Source organism: Vigna angularis, chromosome 8 (assembly GCF_016808095.1).
Source record: "Vigna angularis cultivar LongXiaoDou No.4 chromosome 8, ASM1680809v1, whole genome shotgun sequence".
Taxonomy (NCBI): Eukaryota; Viridiplantae; Streptophyta; class Magnoliopsida; order Fabales; family Fabaceae; genus Vigna; species Vigna angularis.
The window spans coordinates 32168155-32195546 of NC_068977.1; the positions used below are offsets into that span (position 1 = coordinate 32168155).

The 27392-nt window shown below is 27.0% G+C and overlaps 2 protein-coding genes across 2 annotated transcripts; both read right to left on the reverse strand.

The window, feature by feature from the left end:
• Nucleotides 1-269: 269 nt before the first annotated feature.
• LOC108344031 (uncharacterized protein At4g15970) lies at nucleotides 270-3145 on the reverse strand. The gene is made up of 3 exons (XM_017582491.2): nucleotides 2832-3145; nucleotides 939-1304; nucleotides 270-785 (listed from the first exon to the last, which is right to left on the reverse strand). The coding sequence occupies exons 1-3, from the start codon at nucleotides 3087-3089 to the stop codon at nucleotides 303-305; spliced, it is 1107 nt and encodes a 368-aa protein (XP_017437980.2). The 5' UTR covers nucleotides 3090-3145; the 3' UTR covers nucleotides 270-302.
• A 10455-nt stretch (nucleotides 3146-13600) lies between these two features.
• On the reverse strand, nucleotides 13601-19860 carry LOC108343880 (uncharacterized protein At4g15970). Its single transcript, XM_017582305.2, has 5 exons — nucleotides 19316-19860; nucleotides 15769-16134; nucleotides 15104-15579; nucleotides 14487-14588; nucleotides 13601-13825 (listed from the first exon to the last, which is right to left on the reverse strand). The coding sequence occupies exons 1-4, from the start codon at nucleotides 19529-19531 to the stop codon at nucleotides 14525-14527; spliced, it is 1122 nt and encodes a 373-aa protein (XP_017437794.1). The 5' UTR covers nucleotides 19532-19860; the 3' UTR covers nucleotides 13601-13825; nucleotides 14487-14524.
• Nucleotides 19861-27392: the final 7532 nt, after the last annotated feature.

Consider the following 27392-nt stretch of genomic DNA (forward strand, 5'->3'; position numbering starts at 1 on the left):
AAATCTAGTAATCATTACAAAGTTGAATATTTTTTACTCTATATATATCTTTAATGTACTTAATCTTGTTAATTTTTCTTTTCTTTCTTTTATTTTTTTATTCATCTTTAATATTACTATGATAATTTTTAATTATTATTATTAATTGATTGATTGATTTTTAGTTATATATTATATATATATATATATATATTATATATATATATATATTTCATTGTTGTAAAAGAATAAAAATATTTATATAAAATTTATGAATCATATAACTCGTATACAATAAATTACAAAATTCTGAGATATTAGAACTAGCAACGTTTTGGTACCCTCCAAGAAAGATGTGACTCTGTTTTATTATACTCAGACAATGCCATATACTTCTTCCAGTCTTCTAGCACCAATTTAAGATCACTGATTTTGGGGTCTAAACCAATACAGCAATTGGCATGCATTGTTGTGACCTTGTTGAAGTCCTTGCTAACCTGACAAAACCCTGAGAAATAGGTGGTGCTAAGGAACTTCATCTTAAGCTTCATGTCAGAAATGGAGGGGTGCCCTTTGATCCTGTTCAGCACATCTTGCTCATTCAATTTTGGGTTTGAACTCCTGGAGTTTATCCAGAACTTGTAGAACCAAATTGTTCGATAATTAGATTTCGCATATTTAAACCCTGCATTTGGAGAGTTGTGTATGTCAGAGGAATTCCCGTTGAAACCATCACAAGCTATTTGGAAATCTGCATCCTTGAAAAATTGTTTGAAGGGATCTCTAAGCCACATTATATCACAATCCTGCAAAAGAAAACAAAAAACAAACCATTTACTTCACAGATGTTAGTGAAAAGTTTTCCTAACGTTTTCATGACATATCCTTGTTTCGTTATTTGATTGAGTGAGTGCAAAGATGTTAAGCTTTTTCTGCAAAACAAACATATATGTACATACCGTGAAGACAAAGCTGTATCCCATATCAAGAATAGAACTAAGGAATTCAAGCCTTTTCCACATCATGTGTAGGTAGTTTGGGGTCATGAAACGTTGTTCACCAGTGAAATTGTCACCTTTAGACATGAGGTTGTGACAATACTTGTGCACAGCAAGGCAACGATCTTGTGACTTTTGTTCGTAAGTTATTACCACCAAGTGGTTTAAAAGATATTCTGTCTGATTTCCTATACGAAAACTCTCAAGAAAGAGGTCAAATATGGAACCTGGCGCTGCCCATGCGTCGTTCAAAGTTGTGAGTATCACTGTCTTATCCTTCATACTTGCCCTTCTAAGAACACTCTCTAGCCTTTGATCATGATCACCCTAATGCATAAAGCCAAGACAAACATCAAACACTTGGTAATCCAACTTCAAAATTCATTCAAGAAATTTATCAAACACGTGAGAGGACAAATGACAGAACAATGTATAGAATTTGAGGGAGTGGATTTGAGAGGATTTGAACATAATTTTTTTTGTCGTTTTTTTGAGCAAATTTAGAGACAAATAAGAGTTAATTTGAAAATAAAATTTGTGAGAATTAGTATAGAATTGTATTGACGTGGCAAATTTAAAAAAATTATTTTCAAATTCATTTTCATTTATCTCCAAATTCGCTCAAAAAGACGATAAAAAAAATTATCTTTAAATCCTCTCAAATCCCCTCAAATCCATCTTCTCAAATCCATTCAAAAGAACATGCTGAAGATCAAGAGTGAGAGAAATGAGATAATCTGAGATGTGTGACAAATGATGCACAATTATTAGAAATTAAATCAAGATAGTTTCAAAATTCTGCACTGCCTTTATTGCATGCAACAATGTCGCTTCTGTATAGTTTTAGTTTAGAATATCACCATAGATGAAAATAAATAGATTGTTTGGTGAAAGTTTGTAATGAAAGATCAGTGAATGTCTGTATTCGAGATTGGTGAATAAAATTTGAGGAAAATTGCCTTTCTCTTAATTTTATTTTTCTTTTTGACATTGCAGAGACCAAAATAAGATATAATAATTGATGTGATACTTTTATATGTAAGTAATTAATTAAATTTAAACTTTTTAGTAGGATGTAAAAATTGGTTAACCTTATCCACTTAAACTTTATCCATTTAAACTTGGTTCGATATTGATATATAAAAATGAACGGGGTCGAATTAGCTTATCAATTGAAAATGGGTTAAATTTTATAATCCTGCTTGTTAAGCTGATGGGTTGGTGGACTGACCTGTCTTTTCTTTTCTATCATCAAAAGTCTAATATCACATAAAAATATGTTGAAATTTTTAATTTTTACATGAAAGTAGGTTGATATTGGGCTACCAGACTGATTCTAAGGTGAAAATGGATGTTGTTTGAGTTGTTTCAGACCTTAATTGAATTATATCAAATTTTGGCCAGATTGTGTTGAGACACGAAGTGTTGTGATGTGGGTTTAATTTTTTTTTTAATGAAACTGACTATTAGACTAATTCGACTAACTTGCAAAACTGACCTATCGGACTATCGAATTTAACAAATCAAATTAGTTTGAAGTTCCAAATTAAAAACATTATCTTCCGTCGAGTTTGATTTTTTATCTCCCTATTTTTGAGTCATATATATTTAACAATTTAATTTATTTCAATAATTTAAATAAAATTATATTGTAATAATTAATTATGTTTATTCTTTGTTTAACCAAAAAATTCATATTAAATATAAACATTTTTTAATATCAAACTAAAAATACAAAAATAAAATTATAGTTATATATATTTAGTAAGAAAACAACATCACAAAAAACTATTTTAATTGTCTTGAATTTTGACCACCATGTTGACTCAAAGATGGAGAGAAAGAGATACTGACCTGTGATGATTCATCCATGGAGTAGCGTGAAAAGGTGGGGCGTTCCAAGGGAGAACCAAAGTGATAAAAGGACATCCACAACACTCCAACTCCACCAAGGATCATGGCCACATACATCACCCTTCTCACCAAAATGTTGCTACCACCATCCCATGCCTTCATGCCGTCGCCGGCAGCTTTTTCCACGGCGGCGCCGACGCTTGCCTCCATCGTTGTTTCCTGAATTGGGGGTGCCAAAGATGCATTCTTTGACTTCATATGAACACCTTTTACTTCCTTCTTTCTTTTCTTCCCTCTATATATGCTATGAGAGTGTTCACGTTGCCAAAGGAAATATATATATATATATATATATATATATATATATATATATATATATAGAGAGAGAGAGAGAGAGAGAGAGAGAGAGAGAGAGAGAGATTAATATATGTTTATTAATTCACATTTTTGTTTCTACATGAATTAACAAATTAGAGTTTATGTATAAACAGTATGTAAAAGTTTGTATAATAGCTAATTAATTTCAGTTTAACTATTACAAAGATTAATAGTTTATAAGTACACCCAAGTGTAAAAAATACTAATATTATCAAATTCTTTTAATAAGCTTTAAATTAGGATGTACTTATTTTTTTTATAAGTCTCATTTCATAATATGGCTTGCATTGATTATATATTTAGACTGATATTCTAGAAATGAATGTGAGTTTTTTTTTTTCATTTTTTTAATTTTAAGATTAAGTTGTAATTACTGGTTATAGAACAGTGAGTTTTACTTTTACATGCAAGTATTTAATATTAACACATCGTAATTTACATTTTATTTATGGTTGTCGAAGTTGACCAAAAAAAGTTTATTACTTAAATTCTTCATAAATATCAATGAAAGACGTAATACAAACTCTTTCTCCCTAAACCTTTTATTACTTTATGGGTCAAACGAGTAAATTGTGTGCATCCCTTCCTGTATATTAATTCTTAGCTTCGTTTTCATGAAAATCACTCAACACTAAGAAATTTATTTTTTTGAAGATAATTTCACATCCAAAGCCATGTGATAAATAATTAATAACTTAAACTTCGACACTTTATAAACAATTAAACTTTCCAATATAGTGTGATTTGCAAGGTATTTAGCTGTATTTATTGATTAATATTTGGAAACTTACTCGTCAAAATGAATGCAGATCCAAGTAGAATATGCATTTGGGATATAAATAAACAAAGGCACTGCGATTAAGTTGGTTCGTATGTTCTAATTCATTTTGTGTTGAATTTGGGGTTTTTAAACATGTTGGCTAACGTTGATTCTTAGTTACTAAAAGAAACTTTATCTATTAAGTAATACATTTCGCCGATTTATACTTCTGAAAATTATTTGTCCATAACTATTTATTAAATAATAGAAGAATATACTCTTTACGCTCACTATTGAAATTTTATAATTGGGAAAATAATGGAGAAATGGGTCTTGGTTTATAATAATGAATTTATTTTATGGTGGACAAGATAATTAAATTTAAATCCATCTAATATATGGAGTGCATTAGTCATTTGTAAGATTATAACAATATGATAAAGTAAATTTTGGTGCAAGCGATTAGCTCATTAGTTTTTGTTTTGATATGAGATAAATAATTAAATAATGTAATATAGTTTTAAGTTGTAAAAGGCAGTCTGACAAGAGTTCAATATTGACAATTAATAATTAATATACTAATAATTTACATATTTACCTCATACTTCTATTTATACAGTTTGGAAAATATCTTTTATTAACACTACTCTAATTATAGTACAAATGTGAGTAACTATACTTTACCTTTAAATTTATCAATTTTAAAACTAATTTCTTGATATAACTCATGAATCATTTTGATCTATGATCGGCCCGTTTGTTTAATGACCGATCGATTTGGCCAAATTCACTAAGATGAAGTAGAATGTTTATTGTATGACTTACCAAACAGTCATACGGTATACTTTTATTAATTTGTTTTGATTTATCTCCTCTACTTCATCAAATTGACATATCAAAGATTTAACATGTTATATATATATATATATATATATATATATATATATATATATATATATATATATATATATATATATATATATATATATATATATATATATATATATATATATATTATTTGAATATGGAAGTATGTAATAATATTATAATTTATTATATATATAATAAAACAATTATTTTAGTTTAAAGAATAATCAAGTTTAAATAAATAATTACTTAAAATATAAAAATAATAAAATAATAATTTTAAATTAAAAGAAAATTTATTTAAAAAATAAAATTTAAAGAAAAAGTTGTGTACGGTAAAAGAAGAAAATCTTCTTTATTAATGATATAAATGATAAACTTTATAAAAATGTAGCTTTCTAATTTTACAATAATAATTTATTAGGTGGTATAGAATATGTTTTCTTCGTGCACAATTAGAAAGACTTGTAAGAATTTAGGAGCACTTCTTTATTGAAAAAATTATATATTTTTAATAAGAAAATATTTAGCTTGTATCCAAAGTGTTAACTTACGAGATAACGAATCAAATGAAAAACAAAAGAAAACTAAAATCCAGAACGTAACAAAGGATTAAGAAGTAAGTTTATCTTTATTTCTTTTTGGAAACCAAATGAATAAAAATTATGGAAAATTAAAGATTGATAATATAAATCATTAAATTATAGTTAAATGCATAAACCATAAAACTATATGATTATTTTAAAAAAAATGTGTCTCTTTACGTGATTATATATGAAGAGAGTCTCAAGTACATATTTTTTTTAACACACGTTCCGAGGTTAACATTTCTTACAAATTTATGAGATTAATTAAATAAGACTCACAAAGGTGATAGAGAATAAGTTATTAATTTTTAAAAATATTTATTTAATATTTTTATTTAAATTAGATTTTAGAAAAAAAAATAAAGGAAATTTCTCACTGAGAACCCCATCTTTTTTAGGATTGGTTTGAAGTTCCTAAAATTGTTGGGTTTCTAGGATTTTTTTATAGTGCTATAAAGGAGACATTGTATTATTTGATTTGACTATGTTTAATTTTAAGATTATGTTCAAAGTTTCGAGTATGTTATGTTTATCATTAACCAATCTAACATTGTTAGCAAATGAGATCAAATTAATTTTATTTAAAAAATTATAAAGACCTAAAAATAAAAACTAAATTACTAATCAAACTTCAACTTTTATACAATAAAATAAAAGTCAGTCGGGTGTAATATACTAAAAGAGACTGAACTAAGTCATTTTCCAAGAAATATGATTGAATGTGGCGGCAAAACAGCTTAATCAAAATTAATTAAAATTGAAAAGTCAAATTTAATTAGCTTAAACGTAAAGTAATGTAATTTGCAAGTTGTTACATGTGATGACCATGGCGTTGGGACGACTCTAGTGGAGAAAAAGGCGAAGAAGGGTTGGCAAGTCTATATATTTAAGTCAACTTTATGAGATATTATTAATTAAAAAAATTGTTAAACTAATTAAACTAAACGTATATATGAACCCAACTTACATTCTCACAAGTTACGATAAATCCATGATAAAATTATTTATTTAAAGTAGTAAATAAATGTAAAATTTAAAAAAAGGAGCACATGTAAATATACTTTTATTAAGTTAATTTATACATCGTAAATTATAACAAAACCTACATTTTTTAAACAGGATAATAAAACATTAATCATCTTATCTTAAATCATAACACAACACTAATTTAATAAGTATTGTATAGATAAAAATACTTAAAGTAAAAAAAAAACGTTACAAATTATTTATAAAACAATATTTACGTAATATCGTTTATAAGATTAAAAAAAACTAAAAAAAATGATTATTAAAATAGGAAGATTGAAATTTTTCTTCTCTTTAGTACAAGTCTATTAACATAAGCTATTATAGGGCGCGGAAAATGCTTCATTTCACTTCCAAAGTAATAATAAATGAAAGATGTTAGTACTATTTCGGCTTGCATTTATGCTAATAACTTAAATTTTTACGGTAATGTTTTTTATAATAATTTTAGAAAAAAAAAACGGCTCCTTTCATAAGTTAAAACTAGACTATTTATAAATACATATACAAAAGTTTTCTCCAATATTTTATTTTAATTTAAAAAAACTAGTTCATATTCTTTAAATAATATAATTTAAAATCATTTATATAATATATTAACTCAAATAAAATATATATTAAACTATAATTCAAATAAAGTTATAGGGTTAAATATGTTTGTAATATTCAAATTTTTAACGTGAAATTGGAATGAACCTATTATTGATTCTTAAATTTTAAAAATAAATTAATATAATTAATTTAATTTAACGATATTAATTTTTTTATGTATTAAAAGATGTTTCGATTGACATTTAAATGTAATAAATTATAGAAATAATTTAAATATTATTTAATATGTAAAAAAATAACAATATTAAATTAGAAAAAATATATCTACTTAATTTTAAAATTTGAAATTAAAATATATTTAATTTTAAATATAAGTACTGGAAAAATATTAACTTAATGTTATATTACAGAATATTAGTACAAACAGAATTAATTTTGCTGAAAAATAAATTCAAGTAACTTGTACTACAAATATAAATTAAAACTAAATTAATTTCACTTAAAACATATTTAATTTTATAAGTCTTAATACAAACTTAAATATATCAAATTAGAATATAAAGAATTTCCAATCATCAATACTTTTTACGAACAACTTTATTTTTATTTCTTAATTTTAAAAAGGTATTTGTGCAAAAATTAATCAACGAATATCGAATATTCTTGAGTTGAATATTATATGTACATTTACAAAACTAGAACACTTGTATATCTCACCTAGGATATGTTTTTCAACCTTAATCGTAACTAAATATTATACAAAGCATTATGCGAAGATTAACAAAATGTAGTAGATTGTACAACCGTTGACTTCTATGATTTTTTTATAATTATTTTAAACAATAATTAATTATTTTAAATTCTATATGACGTGAGAAAATGGTTTGGATAGTGTGGGTGGACACTCATACTTCTAACTTGTCTTGTCTAGTTTATTGGGGGCACAAGTGGAAGGGAATAAGTTGGTATGTGCCTTTTTTCTTTTCAATTTTAAACTTTAAAAAGTAAAATACTGAAATTGATTAATTAAATTAAAAGAAAATATATTAAAATTTAAAATTTTGCAAATTTTATATTATTTTATTTAAAAGTAATATGAAATAAATTTGTAATTTAAATTAAAAAATTTAAAATGAAATTATTGTAATTAAGTTATTATATATATATATATATATATATATATATATATATATATATAAGTAAAAGTAACATAACTCTCAATTTGTGAGATTCTAACTCTATCCGTAAATATGATTAAAATATATATAAAGTCAAAATTTTATTTATATTGAGTGTGTAGGTTAAAATATTAACTATTAACTATCAAAGTGCTGAGCATGATGTATTCACTCTCTTGAATCATATATAATTGTGTTGATTTCTTATGCAAAATCATATTAAAGAACGAGATATTTACGTAGAGCTCATAAAAGAAAAAAAAACAACCTACTATTACACACTTTAAAGAAACAGAACAAACTAACTAATTTATTACAACTTTTTTTTAGATACTACAGATAATTAATTTTTAGAAATTTTGTGTGAAATTGTCTTTTTAATTTATTTCTTCTTAGTTCTTTTTTATCCTTTTCCAATATTGATTCTATTATCTTACGATAAAATGCTATATGAGACATTTATTGAGTAAAGATAAACTCTAACGGATTGAGATGACAAACGTTTCATACCATCTTTTAATTTTATGTGTTTTGGATGCTTTCTAAGGTATGAATTATTTTCTTATTTTACAATTGTAGGACTTAGAAAATACTTAAAAATATTAGTGGTCTTAAAAAATAATACTTAATTATTTATTATTAAAAGTCAGATTATAAATAGAATATTCTAATTTCACTCTATAAAAATTATTATCTACAATTTTTTTAAAATATTTTTTTGTCTTCTTTCTAGATTATCATATTTATCCTAGATTATCAATTTCATCTTTGATATGTATTATGTATAAAGATCAGAGTACGTTATAGGATTCCTAACGTTGAGGTCGATAATCCTACCTGATCAGAATATTCAATAGAGTAAGTTCATTTTTTGTTTTTCCATTTGATCTTTTAATAAATCTCTTTACATAAAGAAGTTAAAATGTTTGCATATGATGATAAAAGGAACATAATGAATTTTGTTCGGTTATGATTATTAAAGTGTGTTATAATTGTTGATCATAGTTCTATATATTCAAGTAGAGTAACATGTGTGAGATAAAGTTTGTGGAGTTTGTGAGATTTAAGCTTGTGAAGAGCACCTTTTAGAGTTTAGGAGCATCTATTAGGTAAGAAAAGTTTGTGTTTTTATACAATTCCAACTATCAATTGAAACATGAGATGAATATGTGAGTTTAATTCAATGGTTATGAGTCATTGTTGTGATGTCTACATTGATTGATTCTGCCTAGTGAATATGCTAAAGTATTGTATGTTATAGATGGTTAAAACTTCTTTATGTTGATTTTTATGTGATTGGCTTGAGAGATCTTGTAGAGAGATATAATTTAACTGATTTGGTTAAATGTCATTTTGCAACCTGGTTGTCTTTCTAAGATAAAAATCGTACCTAGAGGACTAGATGGACCAAATCATAGATCTGGTATGTCTAGTACAAGTATGAATTACGCAAACTTGTTAAATGAGTGTTTCACTCGTTGAACAAGTACATAATTTACCAACTTAGAGAGGTAGGGAAGCCTCACTAAATAGGTGAGTAATCTACTCGCTAAGCAAGAAGTGTTTTAGAAAAATTAGAGAAGTAAGGGCGTGTTCTCTCACTAGACAAAACAAGACTCCTTGAGCAAAATTTGGAAATTTCTTTTGGTGGCCTTATTCACTAAGTGACAGATATGTTTGTTGGGTGAATTTTTGAGGAACTTCTTCTAGTACCCACCTGATGAGTGAGTCATGGTGTCGATCATCGAGAAAAGGGATTTTCAAGTATAACATTTATTTTGTTTTTGAAAAAGATTTGAGTATAAAATGTTTTAAATCGAGTTTAATTTATTATTGAAAAGATAAATGTATTGTATGAACTGTATGTAATAGAAATGTGTTGAGAATTTTGTTAGTTTGATTGTATGGATGGGGATACTATAGAAATTTTCAAGGAGAAAATATTACATTGATAATATGTTAGAGTTTATTGATACGTTGATCTTTATAAAGAGATTACTTTCCTAGCTCTACTTGAATCCTACTCATATAGAGAAAGATGTATAGTTATGAGAGTTAAAGAAAGTTCAATATTGAGAATTTCGGTGGTTGACCAAACTATCAAATATATAATTTACCTTGTTATGCTTTATGGAAGGGAGGTTGTTCGATCCTATATTATATAATTATAACTCTTGTGAGGCAAAGGTAGGAGTGAAATATACAAATCTTTGGGTTTACTCAATACATCTATCTTTCCAAAGTAGAATTAAATGTCAATGTTGTATAATCCATTTTGGAAATGCTTTAAATGATTATTTGTATTAATGATTAATTTGAAGGAAAAGAACTTGGTTAGACTATTAATTTGAGTAACATGAATTGTTTTAATTTGAAAAGACTGAGCTTTGGGTCAGTGTGGAAAAATGGATTTTGTGGGTCAACGTGAAAATTGGGCTTGGGGGACAGTGTGAAAACTTGGCTTTGAAGCCAGTGAGAAAATTGGGCTTTGTAGCTAGTGAAAAAAATTGGGTTTTGGAACCAATGTGGAAAACTGAGATTTGAAGGTAGTATGAAAACTGGGCTTGAAGGAAATTAGGCTTATCAGAAGGGGTTTGGCAGGAGTTTGGCCTAATTGGTCATACGGATTGAAATGTGATGTCTCATTTGGTTAAAGATTATTATTTTTTATTTTATGGAAGAATAAAGAATGATTTGATGATTAATCATGTCGAAAGAAAACCCAATTTTTTTTTATTTCTTATTAACAATTTTTTTAAAGAATTGGACTAACAAAAACTTAGGGGACAAATCGGCCCAATGGCCTGAAAACTGTTCCTTTTGTTGTCAAAGTGAAAAATCTTAAAAGTGAGTTTGATTTTTTTTTTTACAATTAGGAAAATCTCATAATGAAAACATTTATACACAAAAGAAAATTATGAAAACAATGTATTTTTCATCACTTTTCAAATGAACTAGACTCTAGGAAAACCATAACGGCAATCAAGCCTAGTGGGTTCGAGAACCGTTCTTTCTCATTTTTTTTAAATTTTTAAATTTTTTATATATTTTTCTTTTTACAGAGAAGGAAAAGACGGAAAATCTTCAAATAATTTTATCAAAAATAAGGTGTGAAGTGAAAATTATGCTAAAAGAAATTTTTGAAACATGAAGAAATGGGCTCAAAGTAGGCCTCAGATGGAAAGGAGGCTCAATGAACTCGAGAACTATCAAAATGAAAAATAATTTTGAACAATATGAATTCAAATTTTCAATGACTTTTGTTTTTTTGAAAATTTTCTTTTATTTGTTTTTTTTTAGAAATTTTTAGTGAAATAGGACTAAAAATAACATGCATACCAATTGGGCCTGACCCAATAACAATTCTCAGCCCTTGGAAAACCGATTTCAGTTTTTTTTTAGTTTTTTTTTCATTCAAAAATATAAATTTATATGCATATCAAAACAATTAATTGATTTTTTATTTACAAAGAAGAATATTATATGTTCAAAACACGTTTTTATTTTACAAAAGGTTTTTTTTTCTATCAATTTTTATGTTATGATTTTTTTATAATTTATTTTTAAGATACCGATACTATTATGTCTTCCTGTAGTGATAACTTTAACTATTGACACAGTGAGATTTTTCAATTATAAAAGGAGAAGTGGACCACGACACTTTGTTCTTGAGTGAGATCTAAGCATGAGAGAGAGAGAGAGAAAGCTTATGAGTGAGAGAGCCTCCTAGCGAGCCTATGAGTATGCGTCTTAAGGAAAGTGAGATCTTCCTTTAAACGCGACTCTACCTCTACGTTTATAAAACAGTAGGATTATTGATAGTTCTCAAGTAGTTATCACTTGGTTATATAAATTTTGTATTATATAGATCATCCTAAGTGATGAGATGTTATTTATCTTTCAAAAAGTTTAAGTTTTTATTCTTTTCCTATAGGATTTGAAAATACATCTTATATACTTAATAGTTCAATTAACTATATCTTCATAGTTTGATCTTGTTAGAACAAGCAAAACGTGAGCAAAAGATGTTTTAACACAACTTTTGTTTGAAATTGAATGGTTTAGATTTTGAAACTGTATGCTAAGATGCAATGTAGTACTTTTGGAGGAATATTTTTTATTAAAATGCCATAAATTATTGAATGTAACGATAGCATACAGTGAAATTATGAAACGTGTTAAGATAGGTAGAAATGGTCAACTTTAAGAATGGATGGACTTAGGATTCTTGAGACTATCTAAGGAATTTTGGTCTTTTATTTTATTTTCTTATTCAACTCCAGTGTTTCAAGTAATGAAAATTAGTTTTGTCTTAGCTATGAATAAGTGGGTGGTTTTGGATTGTATAAATGATTTTTTTTTCTTTATTACAATTCAATATTTGTGTTATTGTTATATGCACTTGAAGTGAAATTTTGATGAAGGATTTAAGTACGAACAACTCTATTTTTTTTTTAGTGAGTTAAAATTTACTGGTGTTCAACAAATGATGTGTGAACATTTTGAAAGATTGTTGTGTTTTTAGTTTGTTATATGTAAGTTAATGTATCAGAAAGTTAAAAATTTAGTTTAAGTAGTTAGATTGAACATAATTTTAGGGTACAAAGTAGCTTACCATGTAGAATTGTAAATTGTTTGGAAACAATTTTAGGATTTTTCTTCCTCCACCTTCTTCTTTTTCTTCCTGCACTCCCATAAAATATGTGTTTCCACACTTTTCCTTATTAAAATTATAATTAAAATCTTTGCATCTCTTTTTCTTTTAATAATTTGCTAATTAGGTACTCCGGGTACAAGAAGAAAGATACATAACTTAAACAACATCTATTAGAAGTTTTGTTTTTTGTTTTAATAATTTGTTTTAACGAAATTATTTTTCAAATAGTGAAATGTGATTCTAAAATATTGATAATTTATTGATTATACTTGCTCGGGAAAATCAATTTCACCAAGTGCAAATTCACACCTATGAAATCTAATTTTGTCCAATGAAAATAGTCCAGAAATAAATCAGTTGAAATTAGCTCAATAAAATTCCTAAAACTTCAATTTAATTATTAATCTTATTAAAAGAGTTGTGATATATAAAATTTTAATTTATTTTAACATTCATATAAATATGTTTATAATTATCATATTCTATGATTTTATTGAATTTAACAGCTATTGAATTATAATTTTCAAAAGAAAATACCTTTATACATATGTATAGTATAAATATTGAGTATTATATTATGACTTGAATCCCATAAATGAATATAAGTAATAATTGATGAAGATTTTTGAGTGAGGATTCATCAACAACTAAATGAATGCGTAAAAAATTATCCTATCGTACCTAAATTATCGTATGAGATTGAAATTAAAGAAACATTGGTATAATCAAGTAAATTTTAAAAGAAGAAAAATGAAAAAAAAAAGTCTAAGAAATAATAGCTGGTTAAATTTAACTAAGGAGAGTAAGAAATTGAAATTTGACTAAAAAACAATTGCAAATTTTGTCTCTGTATTTGAGACCTTTGAACAAAACAAAGTTTTTTCTTTTTCCTGCACTTCTGTTCTCCACAGTTCTTTTTTGTTGCAAGATAACTGGTTTGGCAACCTTAATCTGTGACCCCAAATTTGAGTCAATCATTCTCAAATAACCTTCAAAACAAATATAAAAAAAGGTTAAATTAAATACTTATATCACTTCAACATTAGATTATTGAAACCAATAAAAACTACTTAAATTAGTTACATGATGACATTAATTACTTAAATTGTTTTTTTGTTTACTTTAAATTAAATTGTATTTTTTAAAATAAATATAAAATTTTTATACCAATAACTAAAAATATTTTATATCGTAATTTAAATTACTTACTATAGATTCAAAATATAATTTATATGTTACAAATACTTGTTTATTAAAAATTAATTATAGCATAATTTAATGTATTAAAAATATTTATTTATAATAAACTTTAATTATATAAAAAAACATTTCTTCTACAAAAACATAGTAGTTAAACAATTGAATATAAACACTATGCTACTTGCAACAAACAAGTCAACAAGAACTTGGAAATTATGAGACTTTTTGAGCAAATATATTTTTTCACTAATTTATAAAATTTTCATGTTTCCTTTATCTCTCTCCTAAAAAATAGTCCAAGCAATTATATATACAATTTTATAAAACAAGAAATAAAGTAAAAACAAAGTGATACTTTAATAATTGTCAGTAAAATTTAAAAAAAAATGATAAAAAAAATTCTCAATGAGTTTTAAAAGAATCATACAATTACAGACAAATTTCACATACCTTTTTGTACATGAATCAACAGTTACAGCCAGAGTCTGTCACAACTTCCTCCCTTTATTATTCTTCTTCTGCTTCCTTTCTTTGGCACGTTGAAACGACGTGCTGAATGATGCCAACAATGTGAAAAATTATACAAAACAGTACCAGAAAACGATGTCCACCAATTAATGATAGCAACATCTCACTATATATTTGTGGCAGAAAAAACATCATATATATATATATATATATATATATATATATTACATAGTTTTTATAAAACTTTCAATCAAATAAATTGACATGTTATTATTTTTATCTGTACCTGTGATATATATGTCATTTCATCTTATCTAACAACTCCCAAAGTCAAATTTGATTATTGATTTATATTCTTTTGACTACAACTTCTAAGTGGAATTGCATATATTTATTTTCTATGCACTATTAGGATGAATTTGTTAAGTAATTATAGTAAAAGACAACCAACCTTTGTCTTATATTAATTTTATGGACTAATCTTATTGTGCTTTTGTCTGATAATTACCACTAAATATATTGAAAAGTATTTTACTCTGTAAAATCAATGTATTTATTTGTTAAATGAACCAAAAGTTAACAAAAGTTATTTCCATTACCTGCAGCTTATGCTCCAAGAAGGATGAAACTGCTTTTTCTTATTTTCAGGCAATGCCACGTACTTCTTCCAATCCTCAAGCAAAATTTTGAGATCACTGACTTTGTTTTCTAAACCAACACAGCAATTGGCATGCATTGTTAAGACCTCGTTGAAGTCCTCTGCATGATGACAAAATCCGCCAAAATAATCAGTGCTAAGGAACCTAATGCTCAGTTTCATGTTGGAGATGAAGGAATCCTTTTTTATCTTGTTCAGGACATCCTGGTCATGCAACTTGGGGTAGGAACTCCTAGAGTTGAACCAGAACTTGTAGAACCTAATAGTTCTGCTATTCGATTTCACATAATTAAACCCTCCATTTGGAAAGTTGTTTAAGTCATAGGAATTGCCATTGAAATAATCACAAGCTATTTGGAAATCTGTGTGCTTGTAAAATCGCTTGAAGGGATCTCTAAGCCACATTATATCAGTATCCTGCAAAGGAAAACCTCTGATTGATTCACAAGTGCATGTATTATTTTATCACAGTAAATCAGTGAATTCAACTTTGAAACTAAATCCTCCTAGTTTGTGGTTTTGTGGTGTGCAATGTGAAGATTTTAAAAAGCTACTTTGCAAATAAAATATGTATGTATATGTATATATATATATATATAAATATACCGTGAACACAAAGTTGTACCCCATATCAAGGACAGAACCAAGGAATTCAATTCTTCTCCACATCATGTTTAGGTAGTCTGCTGTCATGAAAAATGCTTCACCGGTGAAGTTGTCACCTTTAGTTTCCAGATGATAACAATGGTTGTGCAAAGCAAGACAACGAGCATGTGCCTTTTGGTCCCAAGTTATGACCACCAAGTGTTTAATAAACTTCTCTGTCTGATTTCCAAGGCGAAAACTCTCAAGAAAGAGGTCAAATATGGAACCTGGCTCTGCCCATGCATCATTCAAAGTTGTGATTATCACTGTCTTATCCTTCATAGACGCGTTTCTAAGAACTCTCTCTAGCTTTGGATCATATTTCCCCTGATGCATAAAACCAAGACTTCATCAAACACTTGGTAACCAATGTTCACATTTCTCGGAAGAATTTCATCAAACACGTGGGAGGGATAATAAGACAAGTGAAAGATAAGCTAACAACTCAATTCGAATATGCTTGCCAGAAAGATAAAACAATCCATTCCATTTCTAGAATACAGAGGCATCAAATGTTCATCATATCCAAGAATCTGATATTTAGTAAGGAAAACATAAAAACAATGGACAAAATGTACAAACAAGACAACAATTAGGAAGTGAATATACCATATACCATATACCATCTTTCCAATAGGGACATAAACACAACTTTCAAACGTCAAAGAAACAAAATGGTCCCCCACTGAACTAGTGGCGCATACGGCTAATTTTGTGAAAATTGTGGAAAAATTCTACATTTTCTGTGAACTCCAACTTCACGTCAATATGCAACTATAGAATAGTAGCTCACTGTGTGAAATCATCACACTATCATAATAGATTTTGTCATCCACACAATAATAATATCATTGCATCCCTTTATTCCTTTCCCACTTATTTATCAATAATGAAACAATGGCCACCATGCTTCATGGCCTTTCACCTAAAAAGCAATCAGGGTTTTACCCACACTACTACATTTTGAATTGTTCGACAAAATTTGTCATTTCACCATCATCTAATTTTTTGAAACACATTTTAAAAATAAATCTGAATGAAATTTTGAGTCTAAAAATAATTAAGTAATAAATTTTAAGTTTAACTTAATCTTATAATAAAATTGAACTCTGAAATGATATTTACTAAATTGAACTGGATTTGAGACTTTTAATAATAAATAATAATTTAAATGCGATAATATATGTAAAAAATTACCATTTTAGAGGTTTAAAATGGTAATACGATGAAACATTGGTATTACCAATAAGTCTTCATTGGGACAACCATGTGAACAGCTGGTTATGTCTGTGGCGATTATGTTGCACATGTACACCAATGTTGTGACAATTGAGACATTAGAAAAATATTAATTAGAAGGTGGGGTTCCTTATAAAACATCAACTACCAAAATAAAATAAACCTAGATCATTAACACTAATTAATTAAATTGTATTATTCCCATATAAATTATAATAATTTAAAAAATTGAAGGCTGTTGTCGTGATAGGTTCTCTTCTTTGAGATTTGATCCAAAAAGAATATTAATGCAAGTTTGGTAACATTTTCTTTCAGATATTTCTTAATATATTCCATTTCATTATAAAATTGATTTTCGATAAAATGGGTTTTTTTTTATGATAAATTATATAAATATACTTTGGTTTGGATAAATTCTTAAACACACAAGAATATTTCGATAATGGGTAATAAAAGTGTCATTAAAATTCCATAATCTGTTTTCAAGTTCAAGATTCAAAGCAATCCTTATGACCAAATGGAACAGGCTATAAGATATATAAAAGAAATAACCTGTTAATGTACGTAATATTTATGAATGAAAAAAATGAATGAAAAAAATGAAAAGAAAATTACAGAAATTTTAAAATTTAAATGGTAAGAGCAATTATTAAGGATGATTTTAATCATATACAATGTCAATTTATTTATTTATTTTTATTTCTTTCACTTTATATTTTTTATAATATTTTTAATAAAAACATCACTTTCAAATACTTAAAATTAGTTATAATTAATATTCAAAAATCGCATTAATTATTTTTTCAACAATGTCTTCTTTATTGTTTTCTCAAGCAAATTACTTAATGAATCAACACTTACATTGGCCTCTTTTAATAAAATCATTTTTTTATCATATTAATTCATTTAATTAATGATTTTCAAAATTTATATTACCTAAACAACTTGATTTTCAAAATTTATATTACCTAAAAAACTTGATTTTCAAAATTTATATTACCTAAAAAACTTGATTCGACAATTAATATAGTTAGTTCTTAACAAAAAGAAAATTAGAAAATATAGAAATGGAGTAATATACCCAACCAAGTTTGATGATGTGCATTAATTATTGGACACTATTTTAGCCCCTATCAAGTAGATTATATATAAAACCAAAATTCGCATTGATATATCCGTTTCAGGAGATATTTCGTCTAGAGAGAGAAGAAACAAATCACAACATTAATCAATTTATGTCATCAATTTTGAAAAATTTGAAGTTGGGTCCTTGAAATTATGTTAAAACATCATCAAAAACTCAAGCCAAGTATAAATATTCAAATAATTTTAATTGGTCATTCCCAAAACCAAAAAAAGAGAAGTTACCGATTCAGAAAAAGCATGGCTGTGAAAATTAAAGGCATGGGGAATATGAATCTTTCACCCAATGCCATGCTTCAATGGTCATTAGGGTCATAAAGAGGATAGAGAAAAAGACTCATCTTTTGAAGTCACAAATTGCAATGGTGACAAAATTTACCAACAATGAAAATTTATACATTGAGTCCACTGAAAAAGATGCATGTCCAATCAGCAACGGTAATATTTTAGAAATGGTCCCACACGCACATCACTACCCATTTTTTGTGGCCCCCTTTTCCCTTATCAGTTATAAAATCCATGATCTTTCTGGTACATCTTTCTAAGAATCTCAGAATTTTCAAATAGTTGTCTTAATATTGCTTGATTTGTGCGGTTGATTTTAACTTTGGAACCATGATGAAAGCCAAACCAAACAAAAAGGGTTATCTTTTCACCCTTTTGGATAGCTCCATGACAGTTTAAGGGAAAGAACAAAAAGAATGAAATTGTGAGTACACAACAACATAAGCAAACCTTCATAAAACATGTGTTCTGTTCAAGGTTGGCTTTAGGAATAAACCAAATTGACCCACAAGCAAAAAGTTTAATCAACCAATCAAAAACCAAGCTTCGACAACAGCTAGTGCATAAAATGAAAAGGCATCAAAACCAGAATTAAAAAATTCAACTTTTTTATTGGTTAACATCAAAATCCAAAAAAAACTCCCAAAGTTCACTCTTTTCATTATCCTCCCTTCACCTCCACCAATAACCCCAATGGCATCACACAAACATATGGAGAGAGAAGGAGATGTATATATATATATATATATATATATATATATATATATATATATATATATATATATATATATATATATAGAGAGAGAGAGAGAGAGAGAGAGAGAGAGAGAGAGAGACTAACTTTTGCTGAGTCATCCATGAAGTAATTTGAGAAGGTAGGGAATCCGAAGGGAGAAGCAGAGCTGTAGAGAAACATCCACACCACAGCAAACCCAACGAGAAACATGGTGAATTGTATGACCCTTTTGGCCAAAAGGTGGCTTCCACCGGAATTCCACGCCTTGATGCCATCGCCGGCGGCCTTTTCCACGGCGGCGCCGGGGGAGTTGACCTTCATTGCTGCAAGAGCTCAATTGGGGTGCCAAAGTTAGTCTCTTTGACTTCTTTTTCTGCAGAGAGAGACTGTGGTGTGCCTTTGAACAACCTAGCCGTTTGCTTCAGCCGCAAAACACAACATGTTTGTATATATGTATGCGCGTATTTACAAAAAGTTAAGGAGTAAGGATTGTCATAAGATGTTTTTGCGACAGTTTAGGATGTCACATGATGATTGCAAAGGGTGGAGATGGTGGTGTGTTGGAGGAGAAGGTATTATTATTATTAAGTATTGTCTATGGATGAACGATGCGACAAGAGAGAGACATTGGAGGAGTGAGACTGATCAAGTCATCCCAAGGATACGTATTCATATTTTTGTTCTTTATTTATCAATTTATATTAAATAAGGAAGGATGGAAACTTTATTAAAACTATAACGTATCTATAGAATTTATTATCAATATAATTACTATAGCTTTAATTAATTACTCTTTTACATCTTATCGCAAAACGCGTTAATAAAGACTAAGACCTTAATTGCCAATATTTACTTATGAAAACCTTATTTTTAATATTTTAGTTTTCAGTGTACAAATAAAAGGAATTAAAATTAAATATATGATTAAGTTTTTCAAAGAAGGAGGATTATTGGGAAACTCTAATTTTAATTATCATTATCTTAATTTTATTTAATGTAAAACTTAGATTTATTAGTGCATCACACTCCTGATGCAATAAGCGTACGAATTAAATGGTAGATAAACTTATCATATTACTACGCACACTTTTAAATTTTGAATGACTAATGAATCATTATTGATAATAGGAATTATATCATTATGATATCAACGTTATTTGTTATAATAAAATATCTTTCTAAATACATGTATTTATTAGGTAAGTTATGTCAAAAACTAAAACTTAAACCATTCAAAATATCTAAGATAAAAATCAGTCACGACGTGTTATGTAAAAAAACTTGATGTGAGTGAGAATATCTTACATTTTTTTACTACTTAATATATTAATTTATGGTTAAATTATAATCTCATTTTTCTCATATGATATTATATTTAATATAACATTAATAAAGGTTGACGATGCATGTAGTAATCTGTTTAGGATGTTATTAACCTTTTATCAAATAGCTTAATCATAATTAAAACTTATAACTATGAATGGAAATTTCAAAATCTTTATTAGATTTCAAAATCAAAAAATGTAATTCATCAAATAAATTAATTATAAAAAATTAATATTCTTAATACATTATTACGTAAAATTGGAAAAATAAATATTTTAAATATTTACGGATAAAGTTAACCAGTTGTATTATTATGCATAATTTATCAATTATTTATTGTCAGAAAACTAAAACTTCCTCCCAGAGTTCACTCCCTAATAAACTTATAAGTGGAGTCCTCCAATTTCACTTTGCAACACTTTTCCAGAAAGTCTATTTGGTAGTCTCCTACCTTTTGTTTAGTCACACACTTTTCTAACATTTCTTTAAGAAACAGATAAATTTTTAAATTTCAATAATATTTTATTAGATTTTATATTTTATCTCATAAGATAATAATAGATTAATTAAAGATTTGATGTTGGGTAAAAATTATAAATAACAAAACAATAATACGAACTTTCAACTTTAAAAATAATGATCAAATATAGACACAATTTTATTTTAGCCGTTAAAAATAAACAAAGTAGATGATCCGGCCATTGCTAAAGGTCATATAGTTCATGCAAGGCAGCTTGTTAAGGTGGAATATTCTGCCATGGGTGATTTTTTTTTTTGCCACAGAATTATTTAATATTAAATATTAAATGAGATACATTCGTAGATACATTTATTGCAAAAGTATTATTATTTTGTGGACCATGAGTTTTTATTTTATATTCTTCTTTTATTGTGTTTTGTTGTTATCTGAGGTTTTGTTTTAGGTTACAAACATTAGCCGTTTTGCACCACTCTTTCTCGTACCAAATTCTTCTGTCCAAACTTCACTATTCACTACCATAGTTGAATCTTCTACTACTCTCCTCATCTCTTTCTCTTTTACACGGATCAAATATAATGCCTATGACGCAACTATATATATGGGAGGTTTTAAAAACATGTATGTTTCGTCAGAAAGTATGTAAGCCCATTATATATTAATAAAACTCTTCTTTTAAACTTTTTCGGTTTTTATAGAAAAAAATTTTAGAGGTATAAATTAGGTAAGATATTAAGAAATTATTTTCAGCTCAAAATTTAATTTTAAGAGAGTAAAATTAAAGGTATTTTCCTTTTATATATTATTATTTTTGGAAATTTAAGTTTGAGATCGGATAAAAATAAAAAAGTTTAACATTATATTAAAAGAATTTATACTCATTGTATTAATATTGTGTGTGGATGAAGTAATTTACAAGAATAATTCATTTATTTGAAGAATTTAAAATTTTTTACACTATAATAAAGTAATTAGTAAGAAATTCAAATTTAAGAAATTTTAAAAGGTATATTCAAAATTTAGGTATGTCCGGAGGTTAAGCAGAATTAACTTGAATAAAGGTTAAACCGAGTTAGTTTATGTCGAAGGTTGAGCTAAGTCGGCTTGTGACGAATGTTGAATCGAGTTAATCTATGTCAAAGATTGAGTCGAGTCGATCCAGGTCGATGGATGGCCGAATCGACCTAAGTTGATCAAGTCATCCTAAGACGAAATCGACCTAAGTCAGTCTGGACTGAAGTTGACCCGAGTTAGTCCGGGTCGAAATCGATCCGAGTGAGCCCAGACCAAAGTCTACCCGAGCTTGCTCTATTAAAGATTGTGTCGAATCAACTCGTGGCAAAAGTCAGACATGGTCATCCCAAGTTGAATATTCGGTTGAAAGTCATGACATATCGACACGAATCAAAGGTTGAGCTAACTCAACTCGTGTTTAAAGATACATTTAAATTTGTTTTAAAATAGAGATTAAATTGTTTTGTCCAAACAAGAAAATTGAAATATAAGATATTTCAATAACTTCATCCACACAAAACATTTAAAAAATTAATAGAATTTAATTATAGTAATTTAAATATTATATATTTCATTTTCTGAAATCTCTCGTTTCAAACAATATAAGATTTTGAAATGTGAAAGTAATATCAACTTGAAATATTAATTGTTTGTTGAAAAACCCTTCAATTACTTTTCTATTATTTATTATATGTTAATATTTAATATAAAATTTAAAGTCGTACATAAAGATCTTTTAATTTTTTATGCTAAGAAACATAATCCAATTAAGAAGGTTGTTTAATTACTATTTGTGATTTAAATTTCCACATAAGGTTTCTTTTTTACACTAATACAGAAGAGTAAATTATCCATATTGTTATTTGAAAACGAAACACAAATTAACACGGCCTACTAACTAGTAATTCTAGGTATAAAATCACTCTCTAGTAAAATATTTTGAACCAAGAAAGTTAACTAAAGATAGAATGTTTAAATGACATTTGATCATAATAAGAATAATGTAAGGTACATTTAGTTGGAATGTTGTAATGTGGTTAGAATCCTATTGCTAGGTGTATTACATGATACATTGAATAAAACAAAATGGCTATGCTTTAAAAATAATGCATTGATAATAAATAATAATAATAATAATAATAATAAACAGAAAAGGACAATGTACAAATTTTGGCCTAACACGGCAAATATAGACCAACCAATTAAGCCACTTTGTTAGTTCTTTGAAGGAGACAAGCAATAGTTTACACACTTTCTTTTTCATCCAACTAATTGAGAGAGTCATTAAAAAGTTATAAAAGCATATTTATATATTTATATATATCCACAATCGTAAATAAAGGATATTATCTTTCTCTAGATCATATTTCATCTTTATAATTAATATTACAAATTATTGTTTCTCTTTCATAATTTTTAATGTTATATAAAATCAAACTTAGGTACAGGTTGAGCCTCTGTTGCCCTGTATTTTTAGAAGAACATTTAATCATATTTTTTAATTGTAACTAATTAATTAATATTTCTACTAAAATAATTATTATTTTTACTATTCTATTATAATTAATAATTAGAATATAATTTATGTAAAGTTAAAAAATAGTATTTTAAAATTGATAGTTTGTTTAAAATGGCAATACTCAATTATTTTAATATTAAAAAATTAAAGTATGAATAGAAGATTTATAAAGTGATATTTAGGACAAGCTCTCCAACGTTTTAACTAGTCATTGTCTTTTAGAGTAAATTGGCTTTCTACCATTTTCTTGGTATATTTCATCTTCTTCACATGTGAGTTTTTCTATCTTGCATGTAGTGTTCAAGTTTTCTATAAGAGTCTTTATTGATGAGTGATCCTAATGGCATGCCATAATATGTTTCTGTTGTTTCTAAGTACATATAGAGTTTCTTGTACGTTTAAGAGTATTTTGGGGTCTTTGAGCTATTTTAGCTTCTCACAAGTAAGGAAAGCTAATTATAATGTTTCTAAGTTATAGATATGTTGAAATTACTAATTGTATGATTGTGTTGTGATTTGCCTGAATGATTGAGCTTTGTGATGAATATGACCTCTTGAGTTGGGATTAGATTCCTAAACTGCATGAATTGGTTGTATGATGAAATGTGAGAATGTTGTCTAAGTTGTATCACAATTGGGATGAATTGAGTTCATGTAGGTTGTATAATTCAAAATTTGTATGTATTGATCTTTGTATATTTTGTTTAACTGAATTAGTATGGTTGGAATTATATAAATCACTGAATGAATTATGAGTGATTTAATCTCTAAGAATTTCAGCACTAGTGTCGTTGGACGAGATGTCTAGTCGTTAGACAAGTGGACCTTCAGGCACTATTCGTTGAGCGAGTGAATGTTCTCGCTAAACAAGATTAGCAGAGTTTCAATCAGTTCCATTTCACCGTTTTTGTGTGTTTTACCTGATCTTATAAGTTGATGTAATAGTTACTTGTGTATGAGATCTCTATGAGTATTATTGGTATCGAATTAAACTTATAAATATTTAAATATTAAATTTATAAATATTAATTATTTAAATTACAATAATATTATATATCTACATTAAATTTAATATTCGTTATTATTACAATATTAGTATAATAATAGAGGGTTTGAATAATTCACTTAAAATATTAGATTTAAATAAAGTCATTGTTATAAATGAAGAGCCGTTTCTCTATTATTATTGTCGCAATTATAAACTTTAAATAATGACCGTAAGAATATATTCTTCTGATACTTAATAAATAGTTGTGGACAAAAATTTTCAGAAGTGTAGATCGGCGTAATAAATTACTTAATAGATCAACTTTCTTCTAATGTAACAATTAACAATCAAACTTTAGTCAACATATTTAAAAAACACAAAAAATCAACACAAATTGGATTAAAATATAAGAACCAGCTTAATCACAATCCCTTTATTAATATCCCAAATGAATATTCTACTTCGATCTGCATTGGTTTTCACGACTAAGTTTCCAAATATTAATCAATAAATTATAATTTTCATACAGCTAGACAAAGACCTTGCAAATCACACTATTGGAAAGTTTAATTATTTATAAAGTGTCGAAGTTTAAGTTATTAATTATTTATCACATGGCTTTGGATATGAAATTATCTCCAAAAAATAAATTTAATAGTGTTGAGTGACCGTGATGAAAACGTAGTTAAGAATTAATCTACAAAAAGATTCACACAATTTACTCGTTTGATCCATAAAGTAATAAAAGGTTTAGGGAGAAAGAGTTTGTATTACGTCTTGCATTAATATCTATGAAGAATTTAAGTAATAAATAATTTTGGTCAACTTTGAACAACCATAATAAAAAGTAAATCAGACGTCTTATGTAAAAGTAAAAGTCATCGTTCTATAACCAGTAATCACAACTTAATCTTATAATAATAATAAAACAAAACAAAAACTCAAATTCATTTCTAGAATGTTGCATACTTTTAAAAAGTTATATAAAACTCTTACTAGCATGTGTCTCAAAACAAGAAATTAAAAAAATAATTATATAGGAGATTAAAAAAATATTGAAAAGTTAATTTTTCTACTTTGGTATAAAAATGCTTGCTCTATAATTTGTATATAAATTATTCTGTGATGAATGTATTTTATGATGTTGATATGAAATTATGCATCTGAACATGATATGAGTATTATGGGGAGATTTTGTAATGGTATAGTATGAGTTGAGGAATATGTGCATGATATGAGTCTCATGGAGAGATTCTGTAATGATATGGTATTAGTGTATATGTTGATGTTGAGGGTCCTGTTGTTGGAGGTTATCCTGATACTCTAATAATCATCCAGTCTCAAGTAGAGAAGGATGAATTATATGGTGAGAGGGGCAGGAGGTCCTGGTCTATGTGCCGGTTTTGGACATAGTGTTGAGGACTAACCTTCTGGATGGTATAAAATATTTTGGAAGTGTATTTGTAAGAATAAGTAGAAGTCATCACAAGTGCATAACCTCCCGTGACCGCTCATCAACGTATCATCCGGATGAGTGTATATTGGGTGTTGTGGGATGAGTGTCTATTGAATATTGTGGGATAAGTGTCTATTAGGGATTTGGTATGATGGGATGAGTGTCTATGATGCGATTGTTGTATGATAGTATGAGGGTGTATGACATAATTATTATATGATGTTTGTTAAGTGTATCAATGTAATTATGCATGTTTTACAAATGATTTATTTCATGTTAGTTCACCCCTACTTGTTTGTGTTTGTCTTTGTGCGATGATCATATAATTCGTTATACGGGAGCAGATGAAGGAATATCGTCCGATTCAGTGCCAATGAAGGAAGAGATAGAAGAATAAATTAGAAGAGTTCGAGTTGTATTTATGAGTTTTTAGTTTAAAACATATATATATATATATATATATATATATATATATATATATATATATATATATATATATATATATATATATATATATATATATATATATATATATATATATATATATATATATATATATATATATATACATAGGTATCTTGTATGAAGTCCTTTATATTCATTATGAGTGGTGGTGTAATGCTACAACATATCAACTATGAATTATCAAGTGTGAAGTATATATATTATCGTGTGACCGAATGTATAAATGTTACAAAATTTATAAAATCTATTAAATGTCGAGTGTGAGATTATGAGATGTTACAATTGGTCAATTAACTTTTAGTTAAAATTGAAATTAGTCTTTTATTAAGACTTTAGACTAATTTAGTCTTTCATTTCTAGAACAGTATAAATTTAATTATTTTAATCAAATTTTGTTAAGTTTATTTGACGTTTCAAATGCATTTCTCAACTAACATTCAAGAAAAAAATATGTTAAATAGTGTAAACAACTCAAATACTATCATGAAATGTGTTTGAGACGTCAAATAAACTTAACAAGATTTCGTTAAAAAAATTAAATCCAAACATTTCTAAAAGTGAGAGACTAAATTGGATTAAAATTTCGAAAAGAGACTAACTCTAATTTTTTCTTAAAGTTAAAAGATAAAAACATATTTAACCAATAATCATGAATTTTCTTTTTTATCTTTAATAATGAAATCTGATAATCTCTGTTATTTGAACAAGAGAAAAGATGAGGTCACTAATACAAAAACAGAGTACAACGTCGAATATTTTTGGTCTTTCACGTCAAATTCGAGAACGACATCATATTGGGAGGCGTTAAATTGACGTCGAATTTAAAAAAATTCAACGTTAATTTAACGTCGAATTTTTACAACTCTACAAAACCTGAAAAACAGAAAAACAACCAATTTCAGTTTTTTGTATTTTATAAAGCATGAACTATCAACA

What these genes read in the sequence shown, in the direction of transcription:
- LOC108344031 (XM_017582491.2), bottom strand. Translation starts at nt 3,089, where the DNA reads ATGAAGTCAAAGAATGCATCTTTGGCACCCCCAATTCAGGAAACAACG. An exon ending in CCATGGATGAATCATCACAG is followed by an intron (nt 1,305 to 2,831) that starts GTCAGTATCTCT and finishes TTTATGCATTAG; the next exon opens with GGTGATCATGATCAAAGGCT. An exon ending in GATACAGCTTTGTCTTCACG is followed by an intron (nt 786 to 938) that starts GTATGTACATAT and finishes TTTCTTTTGCAG; the next exon opens with GATTGTGATATAATGTGGCT.
- LOC108343880 (XM_017582305.2), bottom strand. Translation starts at nt 19,531, where the DNA reads ATGAAGGTCAACTCCCCCGGCGCCGCCGTGGAAAAGGCCGCCGGCGAT. An exon ending in TCATGGATGACTCAGCAAAA is followed by an intron (nt 16,135 to 19,315) that starts GTTAGTCTCTCT and finishes TTTATGCATCAG; the next exon opens with GGGAAATATGATCCAAAGCT. An exon ending in GGTACAACTTTGTGTTCACG is followed by an intron (nt 15,580 to 15,768) that starts GTATATTTATAT and finishes TTTCCTTTGCAG; the next exon opens with GATACTGATATAATGTGGCT.